Source organism: Mytilus trossulus, chromosome 10 (assembly GCF_036588685.1).
Source record: "Mytilus trossulus isolate FHL-02 chromosome 10, PNRI_Mtr1.1.1.hap1, whole genome shotgun sequence".
Taxonomy (NCBI): Eukaryota; Metazoa; Mollusca; class Bivalvia; order Mytilida; family Mytilidae; genus Mytilus; species Mytilus trossulus.
Window position 1 is genome coordinate 47,003,570 of NC_086382.1, and position 26,837 is coordinate 47,030,406.

Genomic DNA, 26,837 nt, shown 5'->3' on the forward strand with positions numbered 1-26,837 from the left:
CAAATTTTTCCCCAAAAAGGGGGGGCCCGGGCCCCCCTAAATCCGCCTATGGTTTTCCTCTTTTGACTGATTTAGTATAGTGTATTTTGCTAAATGTATAAAGAGTTCAGAGTTAAAGAATTAAAATTGTTCTTTTATGAAACAGTTTTCAATTCTAAGTTTCAGTATTAATTTACACAATCATGTTTTTGTTAGTTAAAACTTTTCTGACCTGATTGTCAACTTTTTAAAAAAGCTTTATGAAATTATATTCATATATTTTTTTTTACAGTTATCAGGAAATTAAAATGAATCAGGGAGTATTCTTCTCTTATTGCCTTTTTATTTGTCTGACAGCCATCTATGATTCATATTCTTTTCCTTTTCCTTTCCACCTTTATTCTTTATTTAATAAGATACTTAATCAACAACAGACCAACAAATGTCTTTACTTACCCTCTTCGGCTGTATCCCGTTACTATATATGTTATTTGCAAAAAAAACAGTAGTACCAATACCAAAAGGTTTTAATACTTTGATGTATAAATGATTTATTTTTTTAACCAAAGTGATATTCACGGTGAAAACAATATTTTAAATACGACAATATTTACACATCAAGCATATACTCTAGGCTGAACTCTTATTTTGGGATATAGATCTTATATATTAAAGCACAAATAAACAATTGTGGACTTATGATGTTGTGTTTTTGTAGTAGTATTTGTTTTGTTTGTCTTGTTGTTTTATTTGTGTATTCACATAAACTGTTTTACTGATCACGACTGAAGTGCATACTTTATTTAACAACAATTGTTTGCAGTAAAATATATGACGTTTATTTAAAACCTTTCTTGTCATACACCATACTCGTGTTGTTTATTCTTTGGTTTTCTATGTTGTGTCATGTGTACTATTGTTTGTCTGTTTGTCTTTTTCATTTTTAGCCATATATGCATGGCGTTGTCAGTTTGTTTTAGATTTATAAGTTTGACTGTCCCTTTGGCATCTTTCGTCCCTCTTTTACTCGCGTAGTGGTATTAACCATATGTGGAGTATTAAAATTTCTAAAGACTTTCTGGATAATTTTTAATCTAACATACTTTTGATTTTTGTTAACCCTGTATACCACCATTCCCAATGTGAATTTATAATTTTTTGAAAGTACTTTGGACTACAAAATTATTTTGTATGTCTTCCTATGTAGCGTTTGCATTTTATTCCGTCAAACACACGAAGCAATGCATGTGGTTTTTAATTTGATAGATACGTTTTGTACTTTTTTTTAAATATTTGTTTGTTTTAAGATTGTGGCACAGTGATAACTGCTATACCCGTATTTTGACTATTTAACCTATTATTTCTGTTTTGTTCACACGTCGTTGTAGATATATGGAATTTGATGCGACTGTCATACAATTGAGAGGTTTAGTGCTGTAACACCAGGTTCAAGCCACCATTTTTTACATTTGAAAATGCCTGTACCAATAAAATTGAGAAAGGAAATGGTGAATATGTCAAAGCGACAACCACCCGACCATAGAGCAGACAACAGCCAGGCAAGTCAGGAATATGACAGTAATTGTCCATTCGTTTGATGTGTTTTATTGTTTAATTTTGCCATTTGATTAGGGACTTTACGTTTGGATTTTTGGAGAAATAGAAAAAAAAGTAAACAAGTTAAGAATTCATTCAATTTAAAGCATTTCCATTCATTTGATGAGGGCGCCGCTTAAGAAATGATTTTCTGATACATAATTGTTTAAATTATTAGGCCGATAAGTACAAAAATAATACAAGATTTTGTGTAATACTCCAAAATTTGCCACTTAGTACCGAAAAATTTCGAGGTCTATCGTCCTCTGTAGGAGGCTATCATGTTACCAAAATAAACATTCACAACTAAGGCCGTGTTCACATTGACCTAAACTCGGTGTTGTGTTAGTGTAACTCACACATAAACTAAACATAGTTAGGTTCCCATTGATAAAGCTCAATGTTTACATGTTATTTAAATGATGTTTTGTCTACATGCAGTCGATAGTCGATGAAGGCCTTGTGTAGGTTAAGTGTACACACAACTAGGCATTCGGACCTTTTATGTTCCCATGTATATATAAAAAAGAAACGATTTTTATATAAAATTGATACTAATAACACTTATTAATAAAGTTCTTTACAGAAGTATTTGTCTAAACTTGATATATTTATTTGTTATAAAAACACTTTACTTAGCCTTATTAACCTCTTTTCAAGACTCATCCATCATCATTACAGAACACATAATTCATTTGGAAAGGTCTTCTCGAATCTACTTGACGTAAACTATGACAGAAATACAGAAAAGATAGAAATGTGATCCTTAACATCGCCTTTTTTTATTCCGACGTTTGTAAGCACGCTGGTGCACCTTAAGTTTTTAATGCGTAATCGAGACATCTTTAATCTAGTTGCAAATCATCGAAAATGACTTTCTTTAAAGCACTAACCACTAAACATTTTAAAAAGGGGGCGGGGGGTCTGAGTCAGATTTTTTTTCTCGTGCGAAAGTTTATATTTTTTTCAATGGTACAAATTCAATATTTAAAACTATAATGTATGGAAAAACTTTTGATTCAGATCATTTGTTCATTCTCATCCATCAATAGGACCCGATATTTTTTAAATTGTGAAAAACATCAACCCCCCCTTTTTTTTTTAAGTCAAATGATCGTTCCCTAACCATTGCTAACTGCTAGAAAAGTTGTGTGATAATTTGAATTCAGTTCTACGTAATGAATATTTAAATGACACATAGTTTACAAGTGTGAACAAATCTAATGTACAGGTAGCTAAACAATGTGTATAGATGTGAACAAATTTAATGTGAAACTAGTGTTCATGACATTAAACCAAATGTAAACATGTTTACTGTACACGGCGTTTGGTGTGAACACGGCATTATATGAAGACTTGATTGTACCTAACATGTCAGGCATGACGCATTGATTATTTTTAACCTAATATTGATTTATATTTTCAGAAAATTAAAAATTGCAACTGGATTATCATAAAATGACTTCTCCACTTAAAGGTAAGATTACAAATAATGATAGCTATTGAGCAAATTACATGTGTATATGTCAAATTTTATTACATTGTTTGTAATAAAATATGCAAATAGCATATTTGTGAAGAATATCGACGTAACAACAAACCGAAAGTAAAATACTGTCAGCCATTTTAAATAAACGTAAATACAAATGTTTCACTGTAGAGAGTCTTTCATAAACATTGAAAGTTGTATTGTAAAACGCACCTTACTTACAATTATCACACTGAGGACCTTAACTCTGTCAGTGGATTTAGTCTTAATGACCTAATTTACCCCCAATACTTTAATGATTGATTGATTGTTGTTTGCTTTACGCCGTATTAGCACAAAAAGGCTATAAAACTTAACTGAAAATTGAATAATGCTTTTAAAATTGTTTTCTTCAAATCTTATTACGATACGATCGAACAAAAGGTCACATGTTAAGGATACGGTATTGTGATCATCGAAAAAGAAAATACATGTAATAGTAGCTATACCCTTTTTACTCTTGCTGTAGTAAATATGTATATTTAGTTTTAATAAAGATCGGTGGTAGATCTTTCTGATCTATGTTAGGTGTTGTCTACTCATATTATACGTATTTCTATTTTAAGATATAGAACCAGTTTAAATAGTAAATTAAATAATCTTTTCGATTATGTAGACAGGTGTTTTTTGTTCGAGCTATGGGGAGATATTGAAAAAGTAAAATACTGAAATCCGAGGAAAATTAAAAACGGAAAGTCCCTAATCAAATGGCAAAATCAAATGATAAAACACATCAAACGAATGGACAATAACTGTCATTATCCTGACTTGGTAAAGGCATTTTGAAATTTAGAAAGTAGAGGATTGAACCTAGTGTTAAACCTCTAACTTGTATGACAGTCGCATCAAATTCCATAAATTCACAACGACACGTGAACAAAACAGATATAATAGGTTAAATTGTGAAAATATGGCTACAACAGTCACCACTAACAAATATTAATGAAAAAAGCACAAAAAGTAGATATCAAATTGAAAACCCACATGCATTGCTTCGCGTGTTTGTCCGCAATGCTTTTCAACTTCGTACTTTATTTGGCCTTTTAAACATTTTTTTATTCGAGCGTTACTGATGAGTCTTTTTTTAGAGGAAAAGCGCGTCTGGCGTAAATGTAAAATTTTAATCCTAGTATCTATAGTTAAATTATCTGATAGATTTTTGGGTATTTTCTTATAGATATACTAGGTGGGAATTTTTTATCTTTTATTGCTAAATTGATTGGCCACCGATGGAGACCATTCTTTACTAGACTGAAGTTCGAATCGTATCATTGTGACCACCTTGCAGCGGATAATCCTCATTGTCCGATTGAACGAATAATAAAAGGGTTAACAGAATGGAAAAAGAGACAATTGCCAAAAGTTCTAATAGACTATAAAAGTATTGAGGAAATCACAGATTGGCTGCTAATCGTTCTTGAATCGGAGTGTGAAAGAAAGGACATTTCTGACGACATAAAGAAAGATTGTAAAGGTATTTTTTTTAAAGAATTAGGCAGTATATGTGTATTGTAGTTTCACTTACCTAATGTATTTAACACGCAATACAATGTTTTATTAGTTTAAAAAACAGGTAGACTAAGATAATTCTTTTTTTTATTTGTAAATTTTATTTGCAAGGCTTACTCGTATTGCCTGCGTTTTTGTCTTAGTCTACCGGTACATAATTGTGAGTTGAATTTATAGATATATAGATTTTCGTTGCAAATATTACTACTCTCTTTTGCTGTATTGTTGAATTTTACAGTTATAACATAGGCGGGGATGTTTATGCCGTCCCGAACCAAGTGTAGTATTTTCAAACATTATCTGCTGTATTTATTTGTCACAAAGTGTAACAAAGAAGACTTAAAATAACTGCCGTTTTAAAAAACTTGTGTTAATTTAGGTTTTTAGTTACATTTCTATCAGAGTACCCAAAAAGCAACCAAAGATCACAGTGTGACCTTTAAAACAACTAAAACGCGATAACGTATACTAAGTTTAAAAGACCCGACCCGACAAAATGTGAATTATTTTAAATAAAAATGGAAACGGCCTTATGTGTGTACTGTAACGAATCAATAAACGAAAAACACATAAACAGATAATTAGAACCAAGATTATTATACACAGTAGTTTCCAATTGAAAACCACCGATTTCTGACATACCTTTCGGGTGCATTTTAATATCAGAAGCATCTGCCTGTACATTGTTACTAGATCAAGTATTTGAAGATCTTTCCCATTGTTAAAAGAAGTTAATGAGTTTCTTTACAAGACTGCGAAATCCAAGGAAATTTCAAAACAGATAGTCCCTTATCAAATTGCAAAATAAAAAAGCAAAACACATCAAACAAATGGAAAACTACTTTCATAACTCTGACTTGGTACAGACATTTCCTTATGTAAAAAAATAGAGATTAAACCTGGTTTTACAGAGACCTACTACTATTTTATTGCACTTTTTCACTGTCTATTTATATCTGTAATTTTGTTTACATCGGATTATATGACTTTCTCCTCGATAGTGAATTAGATGGCGTCTAGCATAACATTCTCACAAAATACTGATACATATTATCGAGTCAATGCAAAGTATTTTTGTCCATCTGATGGGTTTAGCCTTTTTCAACTGATTTTTATAGTTCGTTTTTATGTCGTACTGTTATAGCACTGTCCCCGGTTAGGGGTAGAGTTGGGATCTGCTAACATGTTTAACCCCACCACATTATTTATGTATGTGCCTGTCCCCAGTCAGGAGCATGTAATTCAGTGGTTGTCGTTTGTTTATGTGTTACATATTTGTTTTTCGATCATTTTTACATAAATAAGGCCGTTAGTTTTTCTCCTTTGAATTGTTTTACATTGTTTTATCGGGGTCTTTTATAACTGACTATGTGGTATGGGCTTTGCTCATTGCTGAATGCCGTATGGTGACCTATAGTTGTTAATGTCTGTGTCATTTTTGGTCTTTTGTGGATATTTGTCTAATTGTATATTTTGCCATTTGATTATGGACTTTCCAAATTGATTTTCCTCTGAGTTCAGTATTTTTGTGATTTTACTTTTTTCTCATTGGCAATCATGCCACATCTTCTTTTTTATAAAGTAAATAGTTTGTTTTAGACTCTTTAAAATTTAGATATATGTTTTTTTAGTAGAAATGTATGTTATAACTCAAAGAGGAGTATTTGAGTCTGATCGGCGAACATGAATGTGATAGCTAATGCCTCTTTCATCTATAAGTCCTTGCTTAAATTTGACAAGAGAAGAAGCCAATACCAATAACACTTTCCTTACCATAATATATCGAAATAATTTAAACTCAAATATAGCTTTTGAAGATGTTTTATAACGCTTCTGTTTAAAGAAGTTACAGTACTGTCTTTCTGGATCTTAGACCTCTCTAATTGATTCATATATAAATATTATGTAAAAAAGATATATTTTGTTATGACAAATGAAATTATAAATTATATAGTATAATGACTTCTTATGTTTCATATAATATCTAGGAATGTTGGCTATATTATATTTTTTTTAATTAGTTATTCTATCGACAATACTTATACTTATCAACAAATCTACCGTGAGAAAAAAATTGACGAGGTAAAATCCTTTTTTATATTCAAAAACATTGTTTAATCATGAAAACAGATATGGACGAGATAATTGAAATGCTAACTGTAAAAGTAACAGAAGACCGCCCACGTCTATTTGGTGCACTTGAAATTGACTGGCAGAGCCTTGAGGCTGAACTTCCAACCGGTTCGTCATTAAAAAGAAGAACAGAGGCATGTCTTGATACATGGTTCACCGAGCAACAACTGAAATACTGGAAATACCAGGAGCTTTTATATGCATTCCGTGATAGTGAACTGGATTCGGAAGTAGACAGCATTATAGAAAAATTCGGAATAAAAGGTAAGCCTTATTTTCAACAGGTTCTCAATTTGGTTCCAAACAAAATGAATATTAACTTTGATTAACATGAAACTGAAGAAGAAGAAAAAATAAAAAAAATTGTCAAAACAGAACAGATAAATGAACTCATTTTGTAGACATTTATTATGAAGTTTAAAACATTTTTTTTACAAAATTATTTTACTGCACCAAACATTTATTTCGATAATTCATATTTATTAAGTGGAGGTCGAGACCTAAATAAGTAAAAGTCAAAATGTAATACAGACCTGCTATTACGGAAAGTAATACCAGAACTCGACAGAAAATAAGGACTCAATATGTGGAAGAAATATTCCATAATTTCAAGATATCCAAGTGTATCATATTTGACCCAAAGATTTCGTCCACTTCTATCTATACTGGCACACTTAACTAATGATGTAAAAAAGAAGGATTTTCTCTATTTTGGTGATAACTGAATTCTTAGATACCATGTTACGATATGATAAATCAGATGTAATGACGACGAGAGAAATTAAGTAAGATTGTCACTACAATATATATTGTAGAGCTACAGGATGCCGGAAAGTATTTCAGAGCAGAGGAAAAGGGTGAGAATGCAATAAAAATTATTTAAGAAACCATAATTGTTAGAAATCATTAGTTCATATAATTTATCTTTGAAAATAAATAATTTTTATTATACTACTTATAATGAATATCATCATCAGCAAATACCCCGGCACATGTAAAATAGTTAAGGGGCATTATGTTTTCTGGTTTGTGGGTCCGTTTTCTGTTCGTCTGTTCGTCCGTTCGTCAGTATGTCCCGCTTCAGGTTAAATTGTTTGGTCCATTCAACCTGAAACTTAGTACACAGGTTCCCTATGATATGATCTCTCTTATTTTAATGCCAAATTTAAATTGTGACTCCTATTTCACGGTCCACTGAACAGAAAAAATAACAGTGTAGTGGGACATCTCTGTACTATTGACACATCATTATTCTTTTATAGTTATGGGGTTGTCCGTTTATAAACAAAAGAGGGACGAAAGATACCAAAGGGACTGTAAAAACTCATAAATCTAAAACAAACTGACAACGCCATGGCTAAATATGAAAAAAGACAAACAGAAAAACAAAAGTACACATGACACAACATAGAAAACTAAAGAATAAACAACACGAACCCCACCAAAAACTAGGGGTGATCTCAGGTGCTCCGGAAGGGTAAGCAGATCCTGCTCCACATGTGGCACCCGTCGTGTTGCTTATGTGATTACAAATCCGGTTAATAGTCTAATTCGGTAGGTCACATTCATGAAAGGGAAGGGGATTGTAGTTACGAAGTAAGGAACATATCCGATATCATTTGTGAAACGGTTATTCCATAACGGTCAACCAACTCGTGATAGCGTCCGTAAAATTTACGAAGGGATGATTTCAACTTCACCATTTGAAACTCTTGGTTTAATAACTTTCTTGTGAGCAGCAAACCTCAATCAAGAAAATCATGATAGGAAATACAAGCACGGGAATATGGTATCTATTGGGAGATATATACCCCGTATGCAGGTGCTGCTGGAATGCTGCTTCTTAGAAATGTAAAGTCCCAATTGGAAAGCTGAAATCATCTCTTTTGTTTTTAAGTTTTGTTTTCAACCGACTTATAAGTTTGATGTCTTTAGCATCCTTTAATTAAGATATGTCTACTGTGTAAAATACTTTCGATCTATGACCGAAATAAAATTTGAAGTAAAAAGTTTAATCATATTAAACTATATTTACTTCATAAATAACGATTTCCAGTAACGACGGAAAAACATCGAATCTTTCTTGACTTTTTATATAACTTATATAGGACAATGGACAATGGTGTTTATGAAAAATCATACCATTCCAGACCATCTCCTTTTCCACATAATAAAAAAGTCAATAACTAAAAAATCCAGGTCGAAGCCGATATTGATCCCTATATTACCGGTTATACCTGTTATCTAATCTGTACGTTCCGAGTCTGTCAGTCGATTTCCCAAACATTGAACTTTTGAATTTTCTATATACAATTATCATAATCACACCTAAATTTCGTAATTGTACATGGACTGAAAATACTTAATTCAATCAATGACCAAGAAAATGTTTCCACACGTAAATGTGATATGGTTCTGTTGTAACCAAAATTTGACATGCAAAAAAAAAAGACTCGTAGCGATATAATTATCTGACCATTGTTTTCTTTTATCTCTGCGTGACAATTGAGTACTTATGTTTTAAAATCCTCAAAGGAATGTAATGAAAATGTCAACGCAAGAATAAAGTTGTTCGTAACTCAAAAACAGGAAAAACGCACGTTCCGTCTTCACAAGACTCGTCAGTGACACTGAGGTCAAGATAGTAATAGAGTCAAACAAGTACAAAGTTGAAGAGCATAAATGATTCAAAATTACAAAAAGTAATGCCAAATACGGATAAGGTTTTAAAAATATACCTGGGATAAGAAAATTCTAAGTATTTAGAATAACTTATACTTTGCAAACAGTAAATGTGTAAAAATGACCATACACTTGATATTCATGTCAAAATTTAAAAGATAAAGTCGCATATAACCTATCTTCCATCATTGTAATCTGATCAGTTTTTTGTCATATTTAGTCATGTATTTAGTCAAACGCTGTTAAACTGCATGTTTTTAATTCTGTAGGGAATTGAATATTACATAATTTGAATACATTTTCAGACACACATCGACAGATTTTATTTCAGCAAAGTCCTACTGACAAAGCTTTGTCTAAGAAGTCAGAAGATGCAAAATATATGAGACACAAAAGACCTTTTGGTGAGCAAAATCAATTGTGGATAAAAAAGAGTATTCCAAAACATAAAACTACCAGAAGAATTAAAAAAAGGAAGTCAATAAAAGCATACAAAATCAAACGCTATTAATCAAGGCACAAGTGCGAAAAAAATCCTATCATATAATCCTGACTTTGTACAGGCATTTTCCAAGTAAAATAGTGGTTAGACTTGGTTTATCGCTAGATACACTACTTGTATGGCAAGTGTTTTTACTTCTGTTATTATCACTTATATTGACAAAATTGATTGCGCAAACCTAAACAAAGATAATAGGTTAATGCGACAATAATTTGGATCCAGAAACTGTGTAAACGAACATGAAAGACAAACAATACAACTGACTTAAATATTCCAACAAACATACTTTATCGGTAATTCGTATATTTTCCCTTTGATCTTACTGCCTAATATTTTCGAGTATTAACGTACTAGCTGTATCACTGAAAATATAATTATGTGACGTCATAATTACTGATACACAGAATAATAGGTAGTTCCGTTTTTGATACTGACTTTATCATGTGGAATATCTTAACTCGCCCTAACGGGCTCGTCTAGACATTCCACATGATATAGTCAGTATCAAAAACGAAACTACCTATTATTCTATATTTTTCTAACAAACACGCCCCCAAAATTGTGTAGTAGATACTAATAGTAAATTGAAAACCATGACACACATTTTTGTTGTACCAAAATGCCCAAAGATGAAAAAATTCCGAGTCACATTAAAAGTCATACAATTAAAAGAAGCATGTTAGCACATAACAGATAAATTCTAGATTAAGATTGATAACATGTTATGTTTGTAGCAATTCTAGGTAAAGTTGTACAGCTTTTGCAATGACGAATAAGCTCAAAATAAGAATTGATTAAAATGATGATGCAAAAGCTTCAATAAAATGCAGTCATAATATGTGGATTTTAATTCAGAGGGAACTATTGTCGAGAATGGTGCATGTAAGAAAAAGGTAAAGACCATCAGCAAGGAGAAGATTACAGGTATGGAAAGACATCTTTAATAGTCTGTGTTCTGTAAACGTTTTTATACCCCATTTATTATTGGCATTATGTTTTCGGCTCTGTGCGTCCGTTCGTCTGTTCGTTCATTCGTTCGCCCATTCGTCCGTCCGTCTGTCCCTTTTTAGGTTAAAGTTTTTAGTCTACTTTGTTTTTGATGAAGTTGAAGTCCAATCAACAGAAGCTTTGTGCAAATCTTCCCTATGATATGATCGTTCTTATTTTATGCCAAATTAGAGCTTTTATCTCATTTTCACGGTCCAATTAACATAAAAAAAAATAGTGCGGATGAGGCATTCGTGTACAAGCGACACATTCTTGTTATTATATGATAGCGAACAGGTATACACAACATTTATTTACAATTTAACTTTCGATGTAACGCGTCTTCTAATTGGCTAACTTTATTTTGTTATCAGCACATAGACATAATGTAGGAATGTGACCGTGACGTCATCAACGTTTCTTCATAGTTTTCTACGGTTTAAAATGAAATTTAGAATTAAATTATAAGAAGTGACTGTTATATTTTTTCTGTCTATTCGAAATAACATAAAAAAATTGGTGCACACGGTTAAATAACCCGCTACGCGCTTTGTTTAGTGTGCACCAAATTTTTTATGTTATTTCTTCATAGACAGAAAAAATATTACAGTCATTCCTTAATAGAATATTAAAAATTTCTGCGTGTTCAATTGGCAATGACTCTCTGGATTAGCTTTTTACAAGAAAAACATTGGTGACATGTAAAAGCGGAAACTCATAACAATTAAACCAAGTTGATATTTGTCTTTAAGAATAACAACAAAACGAACCATATTAGGCCATGAAAATAATTTAATATCCATCTATTGTTTTCTGTTTTCTGTTTGTATATTTGCCAAATCAGCCAAATAAATTGTTCTTCCTAGTTGCTTGCTTTTCAATGTAAACAATAATTTCTTTTAATAACTTAACATGAACAACCCATCCCTAGTTGTGTGAAATTGTGAGTTCGAATTAATACGGATTTAAATGAGGTATAGGTATTAACTTGCAAGCCAATAATACATCAACGATCCTTTTGAGATTAATTTGGCAAAAATGAAACAAATTGACCTTTGATAGCGAAAAATTATATCGCTATTTCGTTTTTCTAATTTAAAAATAAATTAATCTAGGTATCAAATTAATCCATCGTTTTTTTCAGAAAATGCCTGCACCTAGTCAGGAATAAAAAATTTTCAATCATTCCGTTGATTGTTAACGTTTGATTAATTGTCAGATTTAATTTTTTTTTAATTCACCTTGGAGTTTGATATTTTTGTGTAACTTATCAAAATATTTATTAATTTTCCAAATTGAAATTTTAGAAAAGGTATCTTATCAAATCATTTCACTACTTAATAGCACTCTAAGTTTAACTTGAGAAGACAACTTAAATACGACGTTAAAGAGAATAAAAGACATTGGCCACACAAATCACAATATGCACTTGGTAAAAACATAATAAAATATTGAAAGGAGGAATAGCTTTTAATTGTTGTGTTTACAGAGACCAGATAGCATAATGGTTCTCATCTCATTTCAGCCATAAAAAGAACAAATTATCAATATTTGCTTATTCTGTGGCAACACAATTTTCAAGGTATTGATGACTTTTATTAGCTTGCCAATGATACAGCATTCCATCAGAGTAAAAATGATACTTTGGATACTAGCAACACTAGCCAAAAACTCGTACATTATAAATAGTCACATATGAAGGCCTCTATATGACAAAATGTGGAACAACTCTAATGAGAAAAACTTAAATAATACTAAATTATATTTCCCTATATAATAATCACAATATTATAACAGTTAAATTCTAAAGTCAGCATACTGTTTCTTGAAGACATGGATACCAATACTGGTGAAGAAACAACTGCAGCTATCGGGTCCCAGCAATCTCTAATTCATCTACGGGATTATCAACAAGAACTCGCTGTGTTAGCACTTAAAGGAGTCAACACAATTATATATGCTGGCACAAATGCTGGTAAAACATACGTTGCCCTTAAGGTTGTTGAGAACCATCTGGAGAAAAATACTACCGGTAAGTCTTTATATTACATTTATATTACTAGTATTACAAAGAGAAAGTGCAGCAAGGTTTCAAAAAGGTCACTGGTTAGTATAATTCAAATGGCTGTTAAGTGTTAAGAACTTATTATAGTATTCATTTAAAAAAACACTATATGTATGGGATATATTTAGAAAGGTAGGTCGACTTTAAGAATATCTTACTCTTATTACAATACAAGAATTCTAAACTATGCATGTTTCTATCACTGTTCTACTTCATATTTACTTTTAATCCTCAGAGTACCAGCCGTACATTAGAACGATGCACTAGTCGTATGGTTAAACTTATATGGTTTTAACTGAAAATTTAATTTTGAATGGAAATTAATGCGAATGTCATACAAGTGAGAGGTTGAGCTAATTATAAAACGAGGTTTAACCTACCATTTTCAACAAAAGAAAACGCGATTTACCAAGTCAGGAATATAACAGTTTTTTGCATTTGTCGAATGTGCTTGAACTTTTGAGTTTGCCATTTCATTAGGGGCTTTCATTTGTTATAATTCTAGACTTTTGAAGACAAAACGCGTACTGACTTTAATGCAATATTTTGCGTTGATTGTTGATGGTAATGTTTTCGAAAACGGAGAGTCGTGCATAGCAAAAGGTTACGCTGACCACGGACGACTTTTTCTGCTTTATATGATCTTTACAATTTTACGTATTAAAACTATTTGGCGTTTAAAAAAATATTTTTGAACATGCATTGGATCATACTTTTATGTTTATATCTAAGAGATTTTATTTTGGTTAAAAAGAGAAGTTTTTACCAGTTAACTGAAGATGTGAAAGATATTAACGGGACATTCAAAATCATAAGTCGAAAATAAACTGACAACAACATAGCTAAAAAAGAAATAGACAAAAAGACAAATAACAGTACACAAAACACAAAATTGAAAACTAAAGATTGAGCAACACGAACTCAATCGCAAACTCGGGGTGATCTAATGTGCTCCGAAAGAGTAGGCAGATACTGCTCCACATGTGACAACCTCTAATATCATACATCCAATAGTATTTATTGATTTTAAAGCGACAATATTTAAAGCATTGTATTTCCAAAATTTCATGCAGGTAAAGTGGTCTTCATGGCGACAACAAATGCATTGCTCGGACAACAGTTTGATACAACCTTCAAATTACTACCGGATTTTTTATTGAAGGTAATATTTTCTTAAAAAGTATCAATTTACCTGTGACAACGCATATATAAAGTTTAATGATATTAAATTGCTTTGTAATTTAGATATTTTTTATTTAGTATGAACATTTGTGTAGCCTTTTGTGTTTTCCGGGAAGGTAATAAGTACATAAGGATGTTTCATTAAGTCGTTTTAATTTTTATTAACATTGAAAGTTAAGCATTCATTTATTGTCATTTTTTTCACCAGATCTATAATGTATAAGTATTCGTTATAGATTTATTTGCGGCATTTTTGGGCATCCACATGGCCTTGTTTATAAACAATGTATATTCGCACTAAATTCCTATACTGACCCCCATTACTTTTCAACCCTGTAGGAAAAAAATTAGTACATTCAGCATTAATGATTTACTTTTTTCAACTCTAGTTTTGATCCATCTGCCAAAAAATATTTATCACAAATATTATCTACCCATCATAAGGGCATATGACTTCAGTGTTATACAGAAAGCTCTCCCCCTAAATGGGAGGTCCCTGATGACGTATATTTATTTTCTGAATTTACCCCTATAATGAAAGGTCTATCGAAATGTATGTCTTATGGTCCAGTTATAATCTCTATTTTTGTCATATCACTTTCATATTTTTGTGGTTTATAATTAATTAACCTACACTGTTGGAATGCAAGACTAAAACGATCACTTCTTACTGACATCCATATTTTGTAAGCCCCATAAATAAGGTTTCATACATTATAGGACAGTCAATGTTTGAACAAGTTTCAAGCATCATCAACAATCTGATTTAAAAAATAATATATTTTCCTAAATTACCCGAATCAAACCATCAAATCTGTAAAAAAAGAACAAAATTTTTCCAAAATTTCAGTGGATTTTTAAATCCCTGACCAAAAGCTGGAAATTTTTAATTTCTCTTATCAGTTCAGATCACTTATCTAACAGAATTCCTAAACTTTCAGGGATTTTACAAAATCACTTGTGTAACATAAACACACAACTTATACATTACTTCGGGAACACACGATTACAACTATCACTTCGTCACGAATATGTTGATCATTGAGTCTCCAACAACCCATCACAATGAATTTTGCCTGAAGTCGCATGTTTAACACATTAATCTGGCATTACACAGGGTTCTTTCTTTGATTCCAACTACTTTCGAATTGTATATTAAAAAGAAGAACAAAATGATAACCATGTCATCCTTTTTAATTGCGTTTGGAGTTTCTGCGACTTTGACTGTTGATATATAATACAATGATAAATCAAATTTTCTTGTATTCATAACTGGGCCAGGTGAGTCAGGTGAGTAATGCGGGCTCTCGAAGTACGTTTTATGATCGATATTACGCTAATGTTATTTCAATTTTATTTTAGGGAACAATTCGAAAGTGGGAAGCTAGCCAGGACGTAACAAATGAAACCTTTAAAAATTTGGTCAAGCGATGTAGTATTTTGTTTATAACACCTGCGTCCCTTTGCAATTTCCTTGATGATGAGTTAGAAAATACAAGAGTAGATATCAATGAATTTACACTATTTGTACTGGATGAATGTCATCATACCTATGGCAAAACCCCATATAACAAATTAATGGGTCATTATAGAAAGAAGAAATTTAGGAATGGAAAAAGTAATCTTCCACAGGTATTTCAGACTATATTATTTTTTTTAACATTAATATGTCAGGTCGATATGTTTATCATAAAAGACTGGATAATAATATGATTTTTTAATATTATCTCTTTCATTCCATCTCTTACATGTTGTTTCTGTTGATGACTTAATACTGCATTTTTGATATACTTTGCTGGAGAATTGACCACAAACAACGACGATTTGTTATATCTAAAACATTTGCATGGTATCTTTGCTTGTTTACAAAAATAAAAGAAAACTCTTAGTTAATTTCTGTAAATTTTATTTGACACATTGAATAAGGAGAGATGGTATGAATGGCTATGATACATTTAATCTTGGAGACAAAGAGGAGAACAATGACAGATACAGATACAGCGTAAAAACAAAGAACAAAACCAAAAAAGTAAAAGATGGCTTAACAAGGTCATGAATTAATCTACATCGATAAACGAAAAAAAAGACACGAGGCAGACAGGAATCATTTTCAACATCTTGATCATATTTTCCTTGTTTCTCGGTCATAAAACTTTACTCACTACTCGGAGTACAAAATTTGCGATTGAAAAAACCGAATTCAGTAATTTGATTGTTTGAATTCTGAGTAGAAGAACGATAATCGTATTTGAAATTTGAATGCCCGTAGGCAAGGGTATTTGCCAGGTACAAACAAAATGCAACGGGCTAAACATTTCTGTGGTAACCTCACCCGTACAGGGTTATTAAGTAAACTTGAGAAATTAATGGCATTTACTAATCAAATCGGTTAGAGTACTCTTACTTACAGAAGCTATCAATGAGGCAAATATCAACCTTTGACTAAACTAAAGTATCCAAGATGTCAATCGGTTCATCTCCAACGAACTAAACGTAAAGACGACATAAGGAACAACAACTATATTACTTCTTTTGATTTCATCATTTCGTTCCCAACTACTAGATAAAATTTAAAAAAAATGCAAATTTAAATACAAACACGCAGATGAGAAATTTGATTCTGAGATGTAATATAAGTTTTTGTTTTGTATGGGCAGATTATGGGTTTAACCGCTTCACCAGGGACAAATAGAGCAAAGGATAAATCTGGGGCAAAGGACCATTTGCTACGTATTATGACGAATCTCGATGTCAAAGAGCTGTCAGTTGTTAAAGAATATGAATCTTCTTTACTAAAGTATTCATCTAAGCCTGTCAAAGGTCAGTGCTGTACCTGTATCAAAAGACAGCCACATATGTGTACATTTATAAAAAAAAAATTCTACAATACGTCAAAAGGTCCAAAAAATATGATACATCTGCAAATCATAAAAGACATATAGAGTTCAAACAGAGTCAAAAGTGATGTACAAACTTTCAAACAATACACTGTACAAACAAATAGTAAATTTACGGAAGTCAGAATGAGATGTTTCTGAAATACAAATATACAAATATAAATTTCTAGAGAAACATCAATAATCTTTAAAGCCTTTGATATTGACTTATATATTAAGCCTTTGTCTAGTAGTTAAACTTGTATAGTTTCTAGTATGAATTTAAATAAGAGTATAATTCATATTCCTTAAAACAAAATCACTCATCATAATACCAGGGTTGTAATTTTATTTTCAAATATACATTTCGTGTAGAAGACTCATCTATGACGATTGAGTGGAAGTAGTTTGAAATCACGAATCTTAAGGGAACTGCGAACTAGAAATAATAAAAAGACACACGAAAAACCAAACCGTAAACACAAAACTGGATAAAGCCATCTTCACCTAGGGTGTAAATAAATCCTTAGTTTTCGTATGATTCAATAACGCCATCAAAGATATTTCATGTCAGAAGAGAATTGTGCTTTATTTTGCTTTGAGGCAAACAATACTTGTTTATTCAGTAAATATTAATTTTAGGCGCACTAAAAGCAAATTAAAAAAATGTATTTAGAAGGTACATCATAGAATTATTGTTGCACCTATGTTTGGTTGTTGTATAATCAAGTCGCTCAGCAAAATTTATTTGACATATATAACTATGTAAGTTTTTTTATTATCCTTAAAATTAGTTTTGCCCTTTATCGAGATAAAACAATATTTGCACAGTATACAAGCATGCAAGCAGATATGGGTATTTACAGTGAACATGTTATGGTAAAACTAATTATTTAGGTAATACAATTTGAAAATGTTCTTTGATAAAGACTAAAACTATGGTGTAGTTGTTCAATCTTGTTGAAATAAACATCAATCTTTTTATTTATAGTTTTAATCAATACTAAATGTGTCTTTGCTTTTCTGCAAATTTTACCATTTTATTGTGAGCATTGTAAAATATTGTTACTCATGTACTACTTATGACGTTGCTGTTTGAAAACAATTATGAAGTAAGACAACCGATAGTATAGAGAGGTAAGCGTGATTTTTTTTTAGGGGGAAAAGTGTTTTATCAATAATATATTTTACTTATTAAGGTTTTACTTATTTTTTGTTGGATCTATTATACTGTTCTATCAGAGTTATGTGTTTTTCCTATGATGAAATAATTTTTTTGTTTTTTATATACATATCATTATTTCATTGATCAATATGTAAGAGGTGCGTTATGATCTAAAATGAAACTAGTTTAAACACGCAGTATATCCATATTAAAGAAACTTTTTAGTGCATGCATGCAGTTCCCGAAAAGTATCAGTCCATATATTAGCTGGAGTTTCATATGAATAACATACTCATTATATAAATTTAACAGTACCTATACTATCAAAGAAAAGACGTAATGATCCCGTCAAAAAGATATTGATGGGAGCAATGGATGATGTTGAAGTCATTCTAGATAGCAGGCAAGGTAATTAACGTAGAGATAGAATAACCGCTGGTCATAAGAATGATAAATGCTCCAGATTAAATTAGTTTATATGATATATGAGTAAAATTAGATGGAGAAAATATTTTTATCAAACAGCAATAGAAAGAATTTAAGACATCAAGATCAACTTAATATTTATATTATCAACAATAAAGCTAACCATTTTGAATAAAGTTCAATTTATAAATATATATTTTGCTTTTAATGGTAGTTACAACATATCTGAGCAACACTATCAATAAAGCTGATGATCTGTCTAAAGCTCTGAATAATCCACCAAAGGATCGAACCATTGAACATTACATATTATGGCTTTCGGAAACAAAGAAGAAAATAGAAGAAATGCTGATAAATGAAACACAAGCGCTACGTTTAATGCATGCCTGTGTTAGACATCTTGAGGTAGATAACTACTTAATGAAATAGCATGCATTTAACTTCTTTATGTATAAATGTCCTGAAGATATTTTGTTATTCACACTAAAAACATGTGTAATGAACTTTGGAAAACTGATAGAGATTTGAAGGGGAAGTTTGAGATCCTATCAAAAATGGTTTATCCTTTCTTCATTTTCATTTGCTTGAAAGTCGGGGCGAAAGAAACCAGTGGTACATAAAAACTCTTCAATCGAAAATAAACTGACAAAGAAATGGCTAAAATAAAAATAAAACATACAAAAAGACAAAAGAGTGTTCACAAATAAACAAAGAAAACTAAACTGAGCAACACGAACCCAACCACTAGTTGGGGTGATATAAGGTCCTTTGAAAGGGTAAAACAATCCTGCTCCACATGTGACACCGGGTGTGTTTCTCATACAAGTTACATAAAGTAAAAACTCCGAGGACAATTCAAACTGAAAAGTCAATAATCAAACGGCAAAATCAAACGATGAATCATATCCAACGAATGGATTACAACTGTCATATTCCTGACTTGGTACAGCGAATTTCAAATGTAGAAAATTAAACCTTTTGTTTTTCTCATTTCAAGTGTTTTCCATTGTTAATTGCGAGGCTTTTATCTAGCTATATGCGGTAATGATTTTGCTCGCAATTTCTGTTCGTAATGTTTTGCATTTATTTGTGCTGTAGTCCTGTCATGTAATGTTATCATTTTAGTGTTATAATTAACAATGCCATAAAAGCAACCCTGATTTGATTTATTTGAATCGATCTATGAAATTTCGAACAGCGGTTAACTACTGTTGCCTTTAGTTATAGCGCTAAATCGCTCACGTGTATGACATTCGCATCAAAATCCATTATTTTTACAACGATGCGGGAACACAATAAACGTAATAGGTAAAAACACCGGTGATGAGTTTAATTCGGTAGGTCACATTCGAGGACAAGGTATATAAATGCTCATATAAATTACTGCATCCAACATAATTCTATATAAAAGTATTTTCACCACATTTTGATTAAATAGTAGTAATTTGGTATTGTTATCAAATTTTTATTTAAGCTCAACTACACATTCAAAAGTTTTACTGGTGCTTTGAGGCTTTATTTTGATGGATAACGTCAGATACCGTCCTGTATATTGTCTCACGATGAACTGGTCATTGACACTTTTTGTGATAAAATGATGTCCTACAATAACAAATTGCGTATTATTCGTTCGTGTAATCCTATAGTTATGAACATTGAAAATGTGATACAGGATGATACCGCTTTTACCAGTGCTTTTCCGATCATTCAGATGATAACTTACATCCAGTTCCGTGATACAATTTACTTTTATCAGAATGCTGTACCTCCTGAAGCAAACACTTTTAATTAACGGTCATATAATTCTGATCTAGCTTCTTTGACTCTACATGCATTGTGTTGATATTTTGATAACTGGCCTGTCTAGATGACATACACGTTGCTTTTTTTTATTCTACATTCGAATGTCTGGATCAAATTAGAATATCCTGTTCTCCTGATGAAACTTTTTTTTTGTATAAGTTATATAGTATATTTTATTCTATTTGTAAAAAGATTTATAGGAAGATATGGTATGAATGCCAATGAGACAACTCTCCACCTAAGTCACACTGGGTGAAAGTTAACCCCTTATGGATCACAGTACGGTCTTCACAACAACTATGCCACACATCGAAAACGAGCTATGAAAGGCCCCACAATTACTTTTGTAAAACAACTTGTTCAGAAAAACCAACGGTATTATCTATAAAAATAACTAGAAACGAGAAACACTTATGAAGCATATCAACAAATGAAAAACACTGTACAACAAGGCCTTGGCTTGACAGTTGCAAACAAATGCAGCGGGTTTAACGTTTTAACAGGCGCCAACATTCACCCAATCTGAAACAATAGTGTAACTTCACAAAAATAGACACACTATAAAACTTCAATTGAAATGGCTTAACTCGTTCAAAAAGACAAATAAATATACACTGAATGAATAGATTATACTATCTTATTGTTCTGTTGTTGGGTTTTGTCTTTTATGACATACTGGATACGCGTACTTTAAAATGTGCCAGAGATATAATATTAATCTTGATCAGGAAAATGGCTGATTTGTTTTAACTTTTATTTCAAGTACCATGGTTCAATTTATTAGGACGAACATGAAACAAACAAAGATTTTTTTTTTATTTTGGGTTACTTCTAGGACAATAGCTTTTAAACTTTCAGACAGGTAAGACTATATATTAGGAAATTTACATGTGAAAAGTTAGGTTGCAACGATTTTTTCCTTGTTTTTGAGCTTTTTTATCGCTGTTGTGTGACCGTTTTGATCGATATACTCAGAGCTCCAGTGTTCGGGTGTCGCTTGATGTTTTTTTTTGTGGACGTGGCACACGCCCGTCTGGCTGAAATGCATCAATTTAATTCTGGTATTTAGGATGATTTTATTTACTTAAAGACATTTCATCTAGCAACTTGTTATTTTGTTCAAATTTTGGAGCCGACATGACAGTCTCCAAATGACATAAAGTTAAAATATAACAAACGAAAAAACACAACAAAAACGATAAAAAAAAAAAAAAAAACGTACAGCTTCATTCCCACAAAATGATCAATTTCATTAACAAAAAGTAAAAAAAGAGAAATCAGAGTAAAAGAAAGAATGGACTCGTATGTCACTGTCATACAAGTGAGAGGTTTAGCTAGATTTAAAACAAGTTTTAGTCACTCAGTTTCCACACAAGAAAATGCCTGGACAAAGTCAGAAATATGATATGACAGTTTAGTGTGTTTGAGCTTTTAACTTTGTTTTTTGATAAGCGACTTTCTGTTTTGAATTTTCATTGGATTATTTTTGTTATTTTTAATTTTTATGATTATAGATCAGGAATGGTGCGTATATATGGCAGTTATACATATTGTGTTACTACCACAAAAACTGTTTCTGGAAACATTTGACTTGTCTGGTACCTCGTGTTGAAAAGTGTGCATGTCTAGTGATATTCAGGTTCATCATTATTGCATAGTTTTTTTTAATTTAAAAAAACAAGGCAACACTTTCTTTGTATTTCAGTTTTATTCAGAATGTTTGGAAGTTAACTCGCTATTAGATATTATTCATATAAGAAAAAATGTGGAAGAGGGAGTTAAAAGATTGAAAGAAGAAAGCAAAATGGCAACTGGTGACAAAGAAAAAGAATTGATAGAAATACTTAATGGTAATGTAAAACAAACTAATAAAAAAAATTGTTATATTTTTACTAAATGGTGCTTTTGTCCTTTTTATTTGTAATAATTTATTCTTCCTTAATTAATTTGTTTATAGCATGAACGGTACGCAATCGACTGCACCACTTGCTCATTAGGATAATGAAAGCCTCGATTGAAAAAAATATCTAAATCCTGTTCAAAGTATAAAAACCTTATTTCGTCCATAAAGGACAATAACTTATCGCCATACCATAACAAAACATCAAATAATTAGAGCTAGGCATGAGAGGGATACATTGCAGAATCGAAGAAATGTTTTCTCAGATCTATATATTCAATTCAAACATATATTTGATATTTATGTAAGACAAAAGTTATGAGGTAGTGATAACTATCCTAAGATTCTAATACTGTTTCTTTTTAAATTTGCAATGGAGTTCGATAATTTTATTATACTTTTTGACATAAGAAAAAATAACCAAAACATCTATTATTAAACTGTCATTGTACCATATCCGTATACATGTAGTGTATTCATTATTCAATATTCTTTAAAATATTTTGTTATATGAGTAGTTAAAGGAACCAATTTATACCTTAAATATTTATACATATACAGAAGTATGGATTAAAATAAAAGAATTAGGGAAGAGAATTGAAGGAAATCCTGATGTTGACAAAATCATTGAAGTGCTGAAGGATAAATATCAGAAACAGGGAGATAAATCGAGGTTCATTATATTTGTTAAAACCAGAATGACAGCCAAAGCGCTAGCAGAAAAACTTCCAGACGAGTTCAAGAGTCGACATTTGACTGGGTCTCAAGTTTCAAAAGAAGAGGGAGGTATATTCAAGGATTTTTTTTCTGTGTGACACATGTTTAATCAATTTAATGTGCATATTTAATTAACATATTATAAAACTAGAGGCTTTCAATTGCCTGTATCGCTCACCTTGGTCAATGGGCATATCAAACAAAAGTCACTCTCCAACACTGTAGTAGGAATAGACATGACAAAAATCTCTATTTTGTTGATTTTGTATTTCAGATCTTTTAGACTGTTTAGAAGAAGTAAAAGATTACGAAACTTTCCAAAAACTTGTAATTTTTTTTTATTAAGGAACTTCTAAAAGGGTCAATTGATTATTTTGGTCTTTTGAATTTTTTGTAAATCTTACTTTATTGAACAATTTTGCGGTTTACAGTTTATCACTATCTATTATATTCAAGATAATAATCAAGAAATGTAAAATTTCTTTAAAATGACTTATTCTGAGACATCAACCCATCAACAGGTTGACTGATGCAACCAAAAATCTCAGGGCAGATAGATGGACATATGCATCCTGTGTCAGATCTGCTTGAAATGCTTTGGTTTCAGAAATATAAGCCAAAAACTGCATTTTACAGTATGTTCTAAGTTTATCCATGGTATCCATATTGATTGATGAGCGGGGTCATCGTATACATTTTTTAAACTAGATACTCTAAGGATGATTAAGGCAAAGTTTGGTTTCATTTGGCCAAGTAGTGTCAGAGGAGAAGATTTTTTTTAAAGTTAACGGACGACGAAGTCCGACGATGACGGACAACGGTTGTCAAGTGATGAGAAAAGCTAACTTGACCCTTTGGGTCAGGTGAGCTAAATATCGGACAAAAACACATTCTAGGGTGATAATTATGGTAATTTCCTGTTCTTCTTTCGACCGGCAGTAAACAAATTGACGATTAAACAATGTTTATGATTAAACATATATAAAATGAAAAATTCGTGCACAGAGGACTAAGTTTATGATACATACATGCATTGGTTCAAGAATTGGATAAATATTATTTTTCACCACTCACTCGTTTCATATGACTTTAATAAAGAAAATGCATACTGAGGTATAATACAGTTTTTATTATAAGAATAAATATCATATTATAAGAATTAATCGTATTTTTTTTTAATCGCTGAATAAATTACAATGAAGGTCTTTCAAAGGAAGAACAGATTGCTATTGTGAACCGATTCAAGGCAGGAAAACATTTGTGTCTGGTAGCAACATCTATAGCATGTGAAGGATTGGACATTCAACAATGTACCTTGGTGATATGTTATAGGCTGAAATCAAATGAGATAACCAGTTTACAGATGAGAGGTATCATAATACTGTGACGCTCTTGCTAATGGCATCATTTCATGAACTTTAACTTGTATTTTTCATTGCGTATAACTTGTGGCCTCTGTTCGACACTTCTCCCTGCAGATGTCCACGAGTACGCCTCGTATGATATTTGTTTAGAGAAATGTTCTACCTGAACGTAAATATATTAAATGATGTTATTTAATCGAGGTATCATCTTCATTTATCCAAATTTGTCTCTGTTTATCGTGACTTTCACTTTTCTGTGCCATTCTAAATGTTTTGTTTTTCTTGTGAACTTGTACCAGAACTCAGATATTACCTCAAAAAATTTAGAAAGGTAAGTAGCTTTTTGTCCACTAGTGACACCTGCTTATTTTGAACTCCGGTTATCGGTAATGGTATAATAGCGGATTGCTAAATGTATCATTTTATACCCTTAAACATCATCACTTTCATAAACAATCGGTATATATATACTTTCGAACCCTTTATTTGACCGAGTGTAAAAGTTTGGAATGTAAACAGTGGTTTTTAGAAGAAAAGATAAACAAGACTTGCCGGTAGCGACACCTCAGATATTGTTGCTATGAATATTTCTTATACTGTGTTAGGATATATGTTGTATCGTAATCCATAACGAACGGATGAAAGAACTCACACAGAGTAAAAAAATTGTAAAAATCAATAGGAATTTCACTGTTTTTTTTTATACTTCTTTAAATTTTAATCTTTGCATTATAAAAACAATCTACGGTATAACGTTTCTCCAAAACCAGTTTTCATTCATGTTTGAATGAGTACTTTGTTTTTATTACTGCATTTGTATAATGTTGTCTTTTTCCTGAGATTAACATTCAAGAGTTTCAATCAATCATTTACATTTTGTCATATTTGAATTGTACAAGGTGGCACATGAATCTGTCTCCCTTATCATTTGATAGGTGTCAAACTGACAAGCGGTTATCAACTTAAGTTATTAACACCGTAATTAACATGATTTTTATTATATTAATCATAGGTAGAATTCGCCATGAAGATGGGATAGAGGTACACATTGGAAGCCAGACAGAACTGGAAAGAGAAGAAATAAACGTAGAGAGGTTGTTTTTAATGGACTCAGCAATGCAGGATGTATTAAAGGAAGATGTTAGGCAATACATAGAAATGTCAGAAAGGATCATATACCAGAGGGAGGAGCAAGAACGACTACAACTGAAAACAAATTTTAATTCTGAGAAAAAAGGACAATTTTACATAAATTGTGCATCATGCGGCAAATTTATAGTTGATGGCCAATACATCAGGCGTATTAAAAAGACGCATGTTATTGTTTGCGATAAAGAAATTTTTGATAAGATTACAAGAAAGCCAAGAAATCCTCGGCCTATTGATAATATAAAGATAACAGATAAAGTTCATGGATGTTTTCCATGTGGTCATGATTGGGGATCTATTTTCATATACAAAGATTGTGAATTTGTGTCACTGTCACAAGATAATAAGACAATAGTAAATAAAGAAACTAAAGAACCATTTCCTTTCCAAAAGTGGTCGGATGTTCACATGGAATTTCCATTGGATGACATTACAGACAATGAACTTATAGAATACCAATCAAAACTATAAAGAGTTTAAGCTATTTTTTTTCAAAAACACGCCTATTTTGTGGAGATAATTTTCATATATATATTGTTTTATTTACATGTTCATACTTGTTCTCAGAGAAACATAATATATGATATGAATGTTTCCAGTATAAATACACATAAATAGTGGCGATATTGAATTCGAAGGATGACTGAAAGTGAAGAGAGGGATAAAGCAGAAATTTAGTAACAGTTCTTTGAAGTTCGGGAAATATAAATGTTTAAATATGACGCATAGCTCTATGTTCTGACATTGAAATTAAATAGAGGTGCATATCAACTTTCCATGCAAGAATATAATTTTGTATTAAACGTGATGGTTATTGGAAATTGTATTGTCTATATTTACAGAAGTGGAACCTAAAAGGGATTTTCGGAACACTAACCTTGAAGTTCCACATCCATCATATATAACAATTGAATGCAAAGATTACTTAACAAAGTGACTCTGCTTTTACTCGATCAACCTGCTGATCTTTTTTGCAAATACAAACTGGTCTCTTGAGATCACATCAATAGGGAGAGAGAAACGTACATTTAGATTATAACACAATGTTGAGTGATGTTTTTTTATATTTTACATGTTTACCTATTTTATGTTTATGTTTTCTTCACACATTGTTGTCAATATAAAGGAGTTGTATGAGACTGTACAAGTACAAGATTTAACAGCTATATAACCAGGTTTAATCCACCATTTTTTCTACATGAAGAAAAAATGCCTGTATCAAGTCAGGAATATGACAGTTGATTTTCATTCGTTTGATGTGTTTTTATGCTTTT

General features: G+C 31.4%; 1 protein-coding gene across 1 annotated transcript; it reads left to right on the forward strand.

Moving 5' to 3' along the window:
* The first annotated feature begins 2,730 nt into the window (after positions 1–2,730).
* Positions 2,731–26,551, forward strand: LOC134687492 (interferon-induced helicase C domain-containing protein 1-like). The gene is made up of 17 exons (XM_063547849.1): positions 2,731–2,806; positions 3,002–3,052; positions 4,281–4,577; positions 6,743–7,009; positions 7,561–7,602; positions 9,733–9,831; positions 10,785–10,853; positions 12,748–12,948; positions 14,055–14,143; positions 15,526–15,795; positions 16,821–16,983; positions 18,517–18,612; positions 18,845–19,035; positions 22,139–22,283; positions 22,895–23,119; positions 24,253–24,420; positions 25,427–26,551. Exons 2-17 carry the CDS (start codon positions 3,034–3,036, stop codon positions 26,032–26,034), a joined length of 2,949 nt encoding a protein of 982 aa, XP_063403919.1. The 5' UTR covers positions 2,731–2,806; positions 3,002–3,033; the 3' UTR covers positions 26,035–26,551.
* The last annotated feature ends 286 nt before the right edge of the window (positions 26,552–26,837 follow it).

Excerpts from the sequence above, each read along its gene's own strand:
- LOC134687492 (XM_063547849.1), top strand. Across the intron at positions 9,832-10,784 it reads GAGACACAAAAGACCTTTTG|AGGGAACTATTGTCGAGAAT; the intron begins GTGAGCAAAATC and ends ATTTTAATTCAG. Across the intron at positions 22,284-22,894 it reads ATTGATAGAAATACTTAATG|AAGTATGGATTAAAATAAAA; the intron begins GTAATGTAAAAC and ends ATACATATACAG.